General features: G+C 44.4%; 1 protein-coding gene across 1 annotated transcript in view; it reads left to right on the top strand.

The window, feature by feature from the left end:
- jhy (junctional cadherin complex regulator) overlaps positions 1-14,550 on the top strand; it is a gene marked incomplete at its 5' end in the record, with an annotated part of 43,396 nt that overhangs the window by 10,373 nt on the left and 18,473 nt on the right. Inside the window, 1 exon segment of the mRNA XM_060908581.1 lies at positions 8,849-9,506. Coding sequence (XP_060764564.1) covers positions 8,849-9,506 — 658 coding nt within the window.

The following is a 14,550-nucleotide window of genomic DNA, read 5'->3' as shown; positions in this document are numbered from 1 at the left end:
CTACCTCGTCTCACTCAGCCCCAGCAGGGAGATGTTATATTTCCTCATTTCTTTTGCAACCTGAGCAGTTCTACCTGTAACGTACATTGTCCTGATGTTCCATGTACCAATTCTAGTGTTTATCCTGGGTATCAGAAGGGGGGTCAGCCTTGCAGCTTCCTTTCGGCTTTCACAGCCCTGCCTCATGAACCTCCTGTGTGGAGGCCCTTCCACTCCCAGGATGAGTTGATTTTGTGTTTACGTCGATGCTTCAGTAACATTGGCTTTTTCTAGGTAGGGTTGTTGGCCCTACACAAACCCATTTGACCTCTGGGGTGTGGGTGGTCCACATTTTGTCTGGCTTCTACCAGGGATGAGAATTTTCTGCGGATCTGCGGAATTCCGAGTTTTTCCCGCTGAAAATGTCATTTTTGTGAAACGTGTAAATCCGTTGAGAAAATTTTTGGGGGTGGGGGGTGGGGTGTCAGCGCTAGGCTTGTGGTGGCACAAGCAGGCAGGACTAACCGACCGCCCGCCAGCATCTTTCGGCCGCGCTCATCGCAAAATTAGTTGCAGCTGTGATAACGGAAATCGTCATTGGCTTTCTTCAATATTTATGCTAACGACAACTCACGATGATTTCCGGCAACGTTTTGGCGCTAGTTTCATCTCACTTCTACAATTCACAGAGAAACAAGCTACACGTACACGGTTTTGATCACTTCTTAAGTTCTAGTTATTTTGGTTTTCAAAGTTACTTCGCCAATATGGCGAATGTTTTGGACCACAAAAATGAGGATCGTGCCAGGGAAATCGATAAATCGAATGGGATAAAGAACTGTTTCCGATGGGCATGGCTTGATAGTGGCGTTACCATGCAGATAGGGACACAAACTGTGACGACGTGCCTGACGGAACATATCCGAAAAGTGGACGTGCTGGGAAAGGTTCTGTGTATTCTGTGCTCAGATATGATCAATTATGGAAACAGAGGAGCTAGAAACATCCAGGAGCACATCAAAACAAAAAAGCACAAAGGTACATTTTACTTAAATTGTCAAAGATAGAGTCAGGAGGAATCTAATATATCATTTCGGTTACCTCCATTATCGCTCACGATATATATATATATATATATATATATATATATAAAACGTCACGGAGTGAGCCGTGACGCTCGCGCACACACACCTTCACACACACACCTCTCATGCAAGCTCACAGCGCACAGGCAGCAATCTGCCGGCAATGTTCAAACATCTTGGCTGACCTGTCGCTGTGAGTTGCATTTCATTTCCATTACTGTTTTCTGTATGGGTATTACTGGTTTTCAAGCATTTCATACTCCACCGTTTACCATAGTTTCTAACGAGAGCAGCATTTGTTGCGAGTGCAGGGAAAGGCCTACCAGCATTCTAGTAACATTTGTTTGGCTCCACTCAGATGTAAAACGCATCACACATTTCTAAGCATTTTAAGATATATATATATATATATATATATATATATATATATATATATATAATCTTAAAGTTTATAAACGTTTTACACCATCATTGAATTTGAAAACATTCATATATATATTTTGTGTGTATATATATGTGGGAAAGGGGGATTGTGAATTGGGCAAATGCCCCCTAGACCGGCCAGGCATTTCAGAGTTTTTTTAAATGTCCCATTCTCATCCCTGCTCTACCCTTCAACCTATCCAGTATGGGTGACCCTACTGGGAGCTTATGCTCCCCCTGGCATAGCTCTCTGGGTCATTGAGGCACGCAAGCCCTCGCACCACTACAAGGCATGGACCTTATGAGGGTAAAATCTGATTGGTTGAAATTAATTTATGGGAATACAAACTGTCCCAAGTCTCCCTCATCCTAAGTCTCCCCACTTTACTGCTGGAGGAGGAGTCTACAGTATACTGCATCATTGCCGTATCTAACTACTTCATGTCTGATTCACATGGATGGAAACACAGAACATTATTTTAACAAATGCAAACAATGAGCATGGCAATTGTTAGTACTCACAGCTGTCGACTAGCTTGCTAGCTTTAGCAATATACTGAGTGCAGAATTATTAGGCAAGTGAGTATTTTGACCACAACATCCTTTTAATGCATGTTGTCCCACTCCAAGCTGTTTAGGCTTGAAAGCCTACTACCAATTAAGTATATCAGGTGCTGTGCATCTGTGTAATGAGAGGGGGTGTGGTCTAATGACATCAACACCCTATATCAGGTGTGCATAATTATTAGGCAACCTCTTTTCCTCTGGCAAAATGGGTCAGAAGAGAGATCTGACAGACTTTGAAAAGTATAAAATTGTGAGATGTCTTGCAGACGGATGCAGCACTCTTGAAATTGCGAAGATGTTGAAACGTGATCACCGAACAATCAAGCGTTTCATTGCAAATAGTCAACAGGGTCGAAAGAAGCGTGCGGGGAAAAAAAAGGCGCAAAATAACTGCACATGATCTGCGGAAAATCAAGCGTGAAGCTAACAAGCAGCCATTAGCATCCAGTTCTGCCATATTCCAGAGTTGCAACATTCCTGGAGTGTCAAAGAGTACAAGGTGTGCAATACTGAGGGACATGGCCAAGGTAAGGAAGGCTGAAAAACGACCACCACTGAGTAAGGCACACAAGATAAAACGTCAAGACTGGGCCAAGAAATATCTTAAGACTGATTTTTCTAAGGTGCTGTGGTCTGATGAGATGAGAGTGACTCTTGATGGGCCAGATGAATTGGCCTGTGGCTGGATCAGTAATGGGCACAGAGCTCCACTCCGACTCGGACGCCAGCAAGGTGGAGGTGGAGTACTGCTATGGGCTGGTATCATCAAAGACGAGCTTGTTGGACCTTTTCGAGTTGAGGATGGACTCAAACTCAACTCCCAGACCTACTGCCAGTTCCTGGAAGAAACCTTCAAGCAGTGGTATAGGAAAAAGTCAGCATCTTTCAAGAAGAACATGATTTTCATGCAGGATAACGCTCCATCTCATGCGTCCAAATACTCCACTGCGTGGCTAGCCAGTAAAGGTCTGAAAGGTGAAAAAAATAATGACATGGCCCCCTTGTTCACCTGACCTAAACCCCATAGAGAACCTGTGGTCCATTATAAAACATGAGGTCTACAAAGAGGGAAAACAGTACACCTCTCTGACCAGTGTCTGGGAGGCCGTGGTTGCTGCTGCACACAATGTTGGTCGTGAACAGATAAAGAAATTGACAGAATCTATGGATGGAAGGCTTTTGAATGTCCTCATGAAGAAGGGTGGCTATATTGGTCACTGATTTTGTTTTTGTTTTGTGTTTGAATGTCAGATATGTTTATTTGCAAATCTGGAGTTGTCATATCAGTGTACCTCGTCTCGTCTCGTCTCGTCTTCTTCCGCTTTATCCGGGACCGGGTCGCGGAGGCAGCAGTCTAAGCAGGGAAGCCCAAACTTCCCTTTCCCCAGACACCTCGGCCAGCTCCTCGGGAAGAACACCGAGGCGTTCCCAGGCCAGCCGAGAGACATAGTCCCTCCAGCGTGTCCTGGGTCTTCCCCGGGGCCTCCTCCCGGGGGGACATGCCTGGAACACCTCCCCAGGGAGGCGTCCAGGAGGCATCCGAAAAAGATGCCCGAGCCACCTCAGCTGATTCCTCTCGATGTGGAGCAGCAGCGGCTCTACTCCGAGCTCCTCCCGAGTGACTGTGCTTCTCACCCTATCTCTAAGGGAGCGCCCAGCCACCCTGCGAAGGAAACTCATTTCGGCCGCTTGTATCCGCGATCTTGTCCTTTCGGTCATTACCCAAAGCTCATGACCATAGGTGAGAGTCGGAACGTAGATCGACCGGTAAATTGAGAGCTTCGCCTTTTGGCTCAGCTCCTTCTTCACCACAACGGACCGGTAAAGCGACCGCATCACTGCGGAGGCTGCACCGATCCGCCTGTCGATCTCACGCTCCATCCTTCCCTCACTCGTGAACAAGATCCCGAGATACTTAAACTCCTCCACTTGAGGCAGAACTTCTCCACCAACCTGGAGAGGGCAAGCCACCCTTTTCCGGTCGAGAACCATGGCCTCGGACTTGGAGGTGCTGATTCTCATCCCAGCCGCTTCACACTCGACTGCAAACCGCCCCAGTGCATGCTGAAGGTCCTGGTTTGAAGAAGCCAACAGGACAACATCATCCGCAAAAAGCAGAGATGAAATCCTGTGGTTCCCAAACAGGATTCCTTCTGGCCCCTGGCTGCGCCTAGAAATTCTGTCCATAAAAATTATGAACAGAACCGGTGACAAAGGGCAGCCCTGCCGGAGTCCAACATGCACTGGGAACAGGTCTGACTTACTGCCGGCAATGCGAACCAGACTCCTGCTCCGTTCGTACAGGGACCGGACAGCCCTTAGCAAAGAGCCCCGAACCCCATACTCCCGAAGCACCCCCCACAGAATACTACGGGGGACACGGTCGAATGCCTTCTCCAGATCCACAAAGCACATGTGGACTGGTTGGGCAAACTCCCATGAACCCTCGAGCACCCTATGAAGGGTATAGAGCTGGTCCAGTGTTCCGCGACCAGGACGAAAACCGCATTGTTCCTCCTGGATCCGAGGTTCGACTATTGGTCGAATTCTCCTCTCCAGTACCCTGGAGTAAACCTTCCCTGGGAGGCTGAGAAGTGTGATTCCCCTATAATTGGGGCACACTCTCCGGTCCCCTTTCTTAAAAAGAGGGACCACCACCCCAGTCTGCCACTCCAGAGGCACTGTCCCTGACCGCCACGCGATGTTGCAGAGGCGTGTCAACCAAGACAGCCCCACAACATCCAGAGACTTGAGATACTCAGGGCGGATCTCATCCACCCCCGGTGCCTTGCCACCGAGGAGCTTGCAAACCACCTCAGTGACTTCGGCTTGGGTAATGGACGAGTCCACCTCTGAGTCATCAGCCTCAGTCTCCTCAGTGGAAGACATGACGGTGGGATTGAGGAGATCCTCAAAGTATTCCTTCCACCGCCCGACAATGTCCCCAGTCGAGGTCAACAGCTCCCCACCCGCACTGTAAACAGTGTTGGCAGAGTACTGCTTCCCCCTCCTGAGGCGCCGGACGGTTTGCCAGAATTTCTTCGAGGCCGACCGATAGTCCTTCTCCATGGCCTCCCCGAACTCCTCCCAGTTCCGAGTTTTTGCCTCCGCAACTGCCCGAGCTGCAGCACGCCTGGCCTGCCGATACCCGTCAGCTGCCTCGGGAGTCCTGGAGGTTAACATGGCCCGATAGGACTCCTTCTTCAGCTTGACGGCATCCCTTACTTCTGGTGTCCACCACCGGGTTCGGGGATTGCCGCCACGACAGGCACCGGAGACCTTGCGGCCACAGCTCTGAACAGCTGCGTCCACAATGGAGGTAGAGAACATGGTCCACTCAGACTCAATGTCCCCCGCCTCCCTCGGAAGCTGGGAAAAGCTCTCCCGGAGGTGGGAGTTAAAGACCTCCCCGACAGAGTGCTCGGCCAGACGTTCCCAGCAGACCCTCACCATACGTTTGGGCCTGCCAGGTCTGTCCAGCTTCCTCCTCCGCCAGCGGATCCAACTCACCACCAGGTGGTGATCAGTTGACAGCTCAGCCCCTCTCTTCACCCGAGTGTCCAAGACATAGGGCCGGAGATCAGATGAAACGACTACAAGGTCTATCATTGACCTCCGACCTAAGGTGTCCTGGTGCCACGTGCACTTATGGACACCCCTATGCTCGAACATGGTGTTCGTTATGGACAAACCATGACTAGCACAGAAGTCCAATAACAAAACACCACTCGGGTTCAGATCGGGGAGGCCGTTCCTCCCAACCACGCCCCTCCAGGTGTCACTGTCATCTCCCACGTGAGCATTGAAGTCCCCCAGTAACACAATGGAGTCCCCAGTCTGAGCACTCCTCAGTACCTCTCCCAGGGACTCCAAGAAGGCCGGATACTCTATACTGCTATTTGGGCCATAGGCACAAACAACAGCAAGAGCCCTCTCCCCAATCCGAAGGCGCAGCGAGGCGACCCTCTCGTTCACTGGGGTAAACTCCAACACATGGCGGCTGAGCTGGGGAGCTATAAGCAAGCCCACACCAGCCCGCCGCCGCTCACCACGGGCGACTCCAGAGAAGTGGAGAGTCCAGCCCCTCTCGAGGAGCTGGGTTCCAGAGCCCAAGCTGTGCGTGGAGGTGAGCCCGACTATCTCTAGCCGGTACCTCTCAACCTCCCGCACAAGCTCAGGCTCTTTCCCCCCCAGCGAAGTGACATTCCATGTCCCAACAGCCAGCCGCTGTGTCCGGGGATCAGGTCGTCGAGGCCCCTGCCTTCGACTGCCACCCAATCCACATTGCACCAGTCCCCTACTGCTACCTCTGTGGGTGGTGAACCCACAGGAGGTCGGGCCCACGTCAGCTCTTCGGGCTGAGCCCGGCCGGGCCCCATGGGCAAAGGCCCGGCCACCAAGCGCTCGCATACGAGCCCCAACCCCGGGCCTGGCTCCAGGGTGGGGCCCCGGCTGCGTCATCCCGGGCGACGTCACGGTCCTCGGATTTTTCTCCATAGGGGTTTTGGTGAACTGCTCTTAGTCTGGCCTGTCACCTAGGACCTGTCTGCCTTGGGAAACCCTGACAGGGGCATAATGCCCCCGACAACATAGCTCCTAGGATCATTCAAGCACACAAACCCCTCCACCACAATAAGGTGGCAGTTCAAGGAGGGGATATCAGTGTACCTGGTGAAAATAAATAAGTGAAATGGCTACACATTTGGTTTTTATTAAGTTGCCTAATAATTCTGCACAGTGAAAGTTACCTGAACACATACATATTCTCCTAAAATGGCCAAAACTAAAAACACCCCACTCTAACTTCCATACATATTCAGCTTTGATATTTATGAGTCTTTTTGTTTGATTGAGAACATAGTTGTTGTTCAATAATAAAACTAATCTTCAAAAATACAACTTGCCTAATAATTCTGCACTCCGTGTATCTATCTAGCCTTATGGAAGACTGGTCATGAACAATGAGTACACAGACAGAGTGTGCACAGGTAGATATATGGGTAGGCCATTGGTCTGAATGAAATGATTGGACAGACTTTTTACAGCCCTGCAACTGCTACAGATAATTGATGTTTTTCTTTTTATTGTCAGCATTTGATTTATTCATTGCTGTCAGGATGTAAAGAGAATTTAAAGAAATATAACAAACATGTTTCTAAAATAAATTACCTACCCTGCCTTAGATAACTCCAATAGCCCTGGATGGACTTTGTTTGCCTCTGTTTTTCATTCTTATTAACACTCCTTTTGTTTTACATTCTGTGAAGATGTGAAAGGGTTAATGACAACAGCCTATATCCTAAATCCTAAATATTCTTGTCATTATATGATACTCTACATCAGCATGAATGCCCTGTTGAGTATAATGCACTTTATTGTACCATCATTAATGGATGTGAGTAATTAGGCTCTCTGAAACAAACTGAGTAAACAATGGCGAAACCTGACACAGCCTAGATCATTCCCAAAATGATGAGACCTTTTTATTGAAGAGTGGCCGGGGAAACATAATGGAAATGATTAACAGCTTGTATTCACTTGTCTAATAGGTAATGGCAGTCTTTGAAAATGATGTTAGAGTACATGCATTGTAATTCATTTGAAAGACCTCTAATTTTGGCACTTTCCATATAACTACCCTCATTTAAAGGAAATTAGATTTTTATTCTGCAGAAGGTTATCACAATAAGGCCTTATTCTGAAGTCCATTTAAAAAAAATCAGATGCTTTGTTCTGCCTTAAATAGGAGGCCTTTGTGTGCAACAGAAGCATAGATGCTGGAATCTGAAGTGTTCATCGCAGCATCTGTCTCAACTCCTCCACCTTCAGTTTAAAAAGAATGAGATGATTTTTTTTAATTCATTCATCTTCAGTAACACTGGGCACAAGTGGAAATACACCCTGGATGGATTGTTTTATGTTTTACCCTAACACAGTATGCCAGTCTTTTGTGAGGTTTTACAAATTTGCACTTTTTTCCATTTGCAACTAATTGAATATAAGTTCTTGGTAGTGGCCTTATATTTTTAACTTTGCTTTGTAGCCACATCCTTATTCAAATAAATGCTAACACTGTCAGTGTATTACACTGTATTTGCTGAGATGGGAGATTCCTGTGTCTGGGAAGTAGGAACCTGTATCGTTTGAAAGAAGCAAAGAGCAGTGTTTCAACTACGACTAGATTTTTTTTTTTGTAACTCAAAAAGCTTTGAGTGGGTTTTCGTATGTTAAGGAGCCTCCACAGCTGTGAGCCCACACTGCATTCTCAAGCTCATTTCATTGAGTCATTACTGAGTCATTCGCTGCCCCCTTGCCCTCATTGGCTGAAGAGCCGTACGCCTCGCCAGCGCTGTATTTGGCATCATGAGACGTGAAGAGCATCTTGTAGCATTCAGAACTGTGCAACAAAGAGGCACTCTTCTAATTATTTTAATGAGATCTTTTCATCCAGTGATGCAAGGAGCACATTAGGTAGCAATTTCAACCTATTTTATACCCTTGAATCTGCCATTTCCAAAACTATGGCACAATTGTAGGCTCTAGACCCTTAGTGATTAAGGGCTAAGCTGGGGGAAACAGAAGGATGAAGCAAAAGAACTAGGAAGCATATCTTTTAGGATGTGCCTGACCTTTACACTCATATTTGCATATTTTATTTATTTATTTATTTATTTATTTATTTCAGCCTTCTTTAATGGTTATTGGACGAATCATTTCTCACCTGGATTTATAAATGATAAGTTATACATAATGTCTCTTTAATGATTATAAACATTCCTTCTCCAAAATTTCAGACAGATGCCTCCTTTGGATGAATATGCTGACTTGCGCTATGATCCAGACTGGAAAAAGAAGCTGGCAAGGTCTGAGTTTCTCCAGACGAATTTCTCTCTTGACTCCAACGAGGATCTTGGAGACACTCTGAGACATACAGGACATATGTCTCCAAGGGGAAGACATGAATTTCTAGTAGTCCCTAGTCCTGTTTCATTGGAAATGGACAGTGTTCACCCAAAACCACTGCTGTCCTCCTTTCATCTACACCCACCAGAAGACCAAGATACAGTGATGTCAGTGCCCCAAAGCTCATCTGTGTCCTTACAGAGCACTCCACATTCAAATTTACATCAACCCAAAGAGGTCAAGCACAGACCTAACCACCAGCAAAGTCCCGCTGGAATCCTGCCCTTTTCTTCTCCTCAACAGATGGAGCAGGCACAAAGTCAGAGGCAGCCTGATGGAGAGAATCGAAGCATTGGTCAGGAACAAAATATAGGCAAGCTTAACCTAGTAGCCATGCAGAAGAGACGCTCCCAAAAAGTCAGACCAACCAGGCCGACAGAGGACATAGTAGAGCGTAATAAAATCACTCTGGGTATGAACAATCATAAACAAGGGTCATATTTGAAGGCATATGAGCAAAGAGGAGGAAAACCAGATGATGCAAATCAGGTAAGTGTTTATTGGTGCTTGTTTGTAAAGCATTAAGATCAGTGACTTAAAAATGTTACAGGAAATCATAATTCACCATTATCATATTTATTACTGAGTTATAGTTATCAGACTTTTTGGCTCTGATCACTTGAATTGAATGGGTTTAATCCAAGCCTCCATGAGCCTATGAATAATGAATCTAATGTGTTCTGTGGTTGGAAAGTTCAAGAATTGGAAACAAACAAACAAACAAACAAAAAAAAAATAAATAAAACCCAAACTCTAGGGGTACAATAATATATTACAATTATTGTACACTTTTGAATAATGTCCCTGTTATTTACAGAGATAGATTATGTCCATAAAATTAATTTGCGCTGAGGGGGTCTGTGAAATTTATTTTACAGTTACAGGGGTCCCTGATTTCAAAACGTTTGAGAAGCTCTGACATATAGACCTATTTCTGGTCAGTGTTGGTTGTGTTTAAGAGTAAACAGACTTCGTGTGGACAGTACTCTACTTGGTTTAATATGTTTGTAATGAAACTGGAATGGCTGATAAAACAAATCCATGCCTGACCACATCAGAATGTCCAGTGTTTTTATGTAGTCTCTCAGTGAACCACTAGGGGCTGCAATAACACAGCAATGCTCATTTTCCTCAGCCAACCTCCAATCTCTGGGTTCTCTTTCTCTTTTCTTTCTTCATGTCTTCATTCAGGCCTGAAATAACACAAATGGGATTACTTAAATCCCATTTTATTGCTTTTTTTTTAAAAATGATATGGCTATGCATGTTAACAGGGTTGTCATGGGTTGAGTTTCCTCCCACTGTCCAAAAGCATGGCAGTAAGTGTACTGGTGACTTTAAATTGTCCTTACGTGTGAATGACTGTGCAAATGTCACTGTGCACTTGGTGCCCTGCGATGTGGACTGCTGTCCCATCTGGGGTGAATTCTTCCACCTTGCAGCCAGTGTTTCATGAAAATGCTTCAAGTTCACTGTGACCCGAACTGGGATAAAGAGTTACTGAAGATGAATGAATAATAGGTTGTTTAGAGCCTGCACTAGGAGAAACCCATTCTGTGCGACTACAGAAAGGTCACACATTTGCGAAAGAACTCATGTGAGTGCATGTGGTGTACATGTAGTATATTCACTAAAATAATTTATTATGCTCATGGCAGTTGAGTCTATATTTCAGTTATATTAATGTTTAATCATTAATAGATTTGTGAGTGTTTTTATTTTGATTCTCAAAAACCCTTTTTTAAAAAACACTGTAAGCAGATGTCTACATTGTTTCTGCTCTACAAGTGTGCCATATTTGATATGACCTGAGTGTGTGTATGTGTGTGTGTGTATATATATATATATATATATATATATATATATATATAATTTTTTTTTTTAATCTGAATGTACAAGTGACCTCGCTATTGTCGTGGTCCCTCTATGAAAAGGAATAAGCAGCCTAATCTAGCTGTAGCTCAGAAATTAATTTGGCAGACACTAGGAGCAGAAAAGGGAATAGGAAGCATGTCTGGCTATGTAGTGCCTATTATGAGTTGATCTGCACAACAGTAGCTATTAAGAACATCAGAGAGGCATGGTTACCAATAGGCTCTTAGTTATCAGTGCACCTGGCCCTGCCGTGTAATTGGCAGCCTCGGCTTGTCTGTGGGCTGCACTACATGAGGATTTACAACATTTCAGGCCTTTCCTGGCCCATCTGAGCCCATACCCACCTTAATCTCTCATTTCAGCTGCATTAGCATAGTGAAGAGCTGTTAGCATTGTGACATGGTAAACAGAACGAAGGTTTTCCTCCCTAAATGTTCCACTGATTATACTTCCACAGTCCCAAATCTTTCAGGTAAGATCTGTTCCGTGGAAAGAGGTTATGATGATCTAAAATGAGTTTATTTATCTTATCATCTAAACCTATAACAAAAGATTGACCTACATGATATAAAAATTACTCTAGATTTTCCTTTTCTTTCCAAAAGCAAGGCCTGGATTTTGTTTGTTTATTTTTATTTGCTTTTTATGATGTAAAAGAAAGATCACAAGACCCTATCCTACAGATTTATCATGCACCCACCTATCCGATCTTATATTCTGATATTTGCCCTTGACTGTGCTTTTTATTTATTTATTTTTCTCTTCAAAGGAAGTTAAAGGCTCCTATTAAATCACATCAGTTTCCGCTTCATTATCTGGCCTCAGCTGCATATATTGTTGGTTCGTTTTTAAAAGCCACAATTTTCTTTTTAATGGGCTCCTTACTGCTGACAATTAGCCATGTTATTAAATGTACACAATCTCCTAATGTGCCAACTTTGTGTTGGCGAGTGGCAGAGCAAAGCCTGAGGCCGCGCAGAGGCTCCTTTGATAAAGACAGAAGTAGCAGAGCAATCTTCTGCCATTGCACTCAGCCAGAGTCCCTCGTCATCTCCCAGACCCTCACTTCAAAGCCAGGAACATAATGTACAATCTCTTAATAGCTCTAGACTGTGGCTCCGTGGCTCTCTACCACTGTACACCCTGCCTCAGTGTAAACACCTAATCAAGATTGCCTGGGCGGCCACAATAGCAACCAAATGCAATTCAAGAACTGCAAGCCTTTGAAGTCCTCATTGCAAAAGCTGTGTTTCTCAGTCTTGAGGAAAATGGCAAGCTCAGATCGCCTGACTTTGTTGTTGCCTCATCTCTCGCCAAGAGGCAATTATGGACCCCCAATTTAACAGAGTAGATATTACACAGCTTATGAAGCTCAAAATGCAATTTTGTTTGATCATTTTCTCAATTTGATTGAGATTATTAAAATGGTGGACAAAAGGTAGTGGCAGTAGCTTGGGCAGAGGCTGTGGCCTGCTGCCTTGGAAAGGCCATGAAGTGCAGGTCTGTGATGTCTGACACACACACACGTACGCACCCGTTACTGCACAATGGCAATAGTGCACAATATATAGTATATACACTATACAAAGAGTCAAACAGAAAACCTTGCTGGCTCTGTGACTGATGTAAAGTTATGATAAACGCCTTCTGTTTTAGATCACTCCTTTATTTTAATGATCATCATATTAAAAGAAACTGATTGGTATTTAAAGATTTGCATCTTTGTATTTTCAGACATTTCAGAGCCATTAGTAGCCATTTTGAAATAGCTTGTGAATTGTCTGCTCAAACGCTGCTCTTGTAAATGGTGGCTCTTGTGAGCAGTGTTGAGATTCAACTCTTTGCATTCCTGGCCTTTCAGTGAACAGATAAGCCAGCATGGCTGCCTGTTTATTGATGGATATGTTACAACTCAATCCACTCACTGCAGCATGCTTCTTTTCGACCTTCCTCTATTTGCGCTTTCAGAATTAGTCACATTCATTCGGGGACTCTTCAAGCCGTCAATAGCATCGATCAGGCCGGATTGTCCTCAGAAGCCAAAGTGACTCCAAGTTTACTAAATGATTTTCATTACAGTATTAGCAGCAAATATGCTTTCATTGAATGGGTGCGTTATAAAAATGAAGAAAGTGAATTGATGTAATTATCCTCAAACTGCTCTGAAAGGACTGTGGTAAAGGGGCTCAATAGGCTTCCAAAATGTGCCCGAGACACATATGACAGAACTGTGCTTGAAGGAGATACACAGAGCCTTTATTTTTAAATAAATTTCTGAGTGGATAGTATCTCCATCCTTGACTCTTGTATGCTGCATAAATGGGAATTTAAAAAAATATATTTTTGAGAGTTAAAATCAAACGCAAAGTTAGCATTCAAGCTGCCCCACTGAGCCAGCCAGCCCTGAGTGTGTGATGTCACAGCGGTAACCGGTTTTAAGGCCGAGGCCTTTGACAGCTATAGACCAAAGTCATATAAATAAAAATTTATGGTGAAAGTAAGAAATACCATTACTGACTTGCTCAACTAAGACTGATTTGACTTGACTGATTGTGGGTTGACTCTCATTAAAACAGGATAGGTGTTATAACTTATGCAACATACATGTATATGCATGCATTTTCACTGATAAAACGTAAAAGGCTAATTAAATAATCAGATGAACTGAGACAATCACATTCTGAAGCAAATTAAATAATCTTATACTGGTAACTTAAACACACAAGTTGCATGTATTAATCTAAATGCAGGTAAACAGCGTGTTGTTTTTGTTGTGTTGTATCCAAATGAGAGTCGCAGCTTACCCATTTATGTTCTTGCTTCTTGAAGGCCGATCTTGTGGCCGATTGTTTTGAAACAATCTGACTTTCAGTTGTTCGTTCAGTTTTCTGTTCATTCACTTCTTCCACGTAAGGGAAAGATGGCAGCAATATCCAGCACAGAAATCAGATGGCTGCTCCACTTATTCTCCATACTGAGTACTCCACCATTACTGCTCGGCTCAGGCAATTACTAAAACCCGGGACGGGACGTCACCGGTTTTAGCAACAACCATGGGGAGGTCACTGCCTGAGCGATATGTCACGTCCCGTTCCTTCCCTGGTTTTAGCAACAACCCTCGGCTCACACTCTGGGAGAACTGGTGCAACTGAACTTACTTTCCTTTTTTTTAAAAAAATACATAAAATAAATACTTTTGTTTTCTTGTAGTTTTATTTAATTGTTGGTACTGCACCCTCTTTCAATACGGGCTTATAGCCAATGCTCCTCAACAGATCAGAGGTCTCATGCGAGTCCTCAGTAAAATGTGCAGAGCAGAGGAGAGACCACTTCGTAGGCACCCAATGTGCGCGTAAACTTCTCACAAAATGCGTCCATATCTTTGCAGTTTGAACATTCTTGGGCCATGAATGCAACGTAAATCCACCTTTTGTCATGTTGCTGCACCAGCCAGCAACACCTCTATGTGGCATGGTGATAAATTAGCTCAAAATGGAGGATCGGAGTTGTAGTTAGCGCTGTGTTTTACAGTGGTGCTTGAAAGTTTGTGAACCCTTTAGAATTGTCTATATTTCTGCATAAATATGACCTAAAACATCATCAGACTTTCACACAAGTCCTAAAAGTAGATAAAGAGAACCCAGTTAAACAAATGAGA

Source organism: Neoarius graeffei, chromosome 25 (assembly GCF_027579695.1).
Source record: "Neoarius graeffei isolate fNeoGra1 chromosome 25, fNeoGra1.pri, whole genome shotgun sequence".
Lineage (NCBI taxonomy): Eukaryota > Metazoa > Chordata > Actinopteri > Siluriformes > Ariidae > Neoarius > Neoarius graeffei.
The sequence above is the reverse complement of the archived record's forward strand: the minus strand, read 5'-3'. Positions and strand labels throughout refer to the sequence as shown.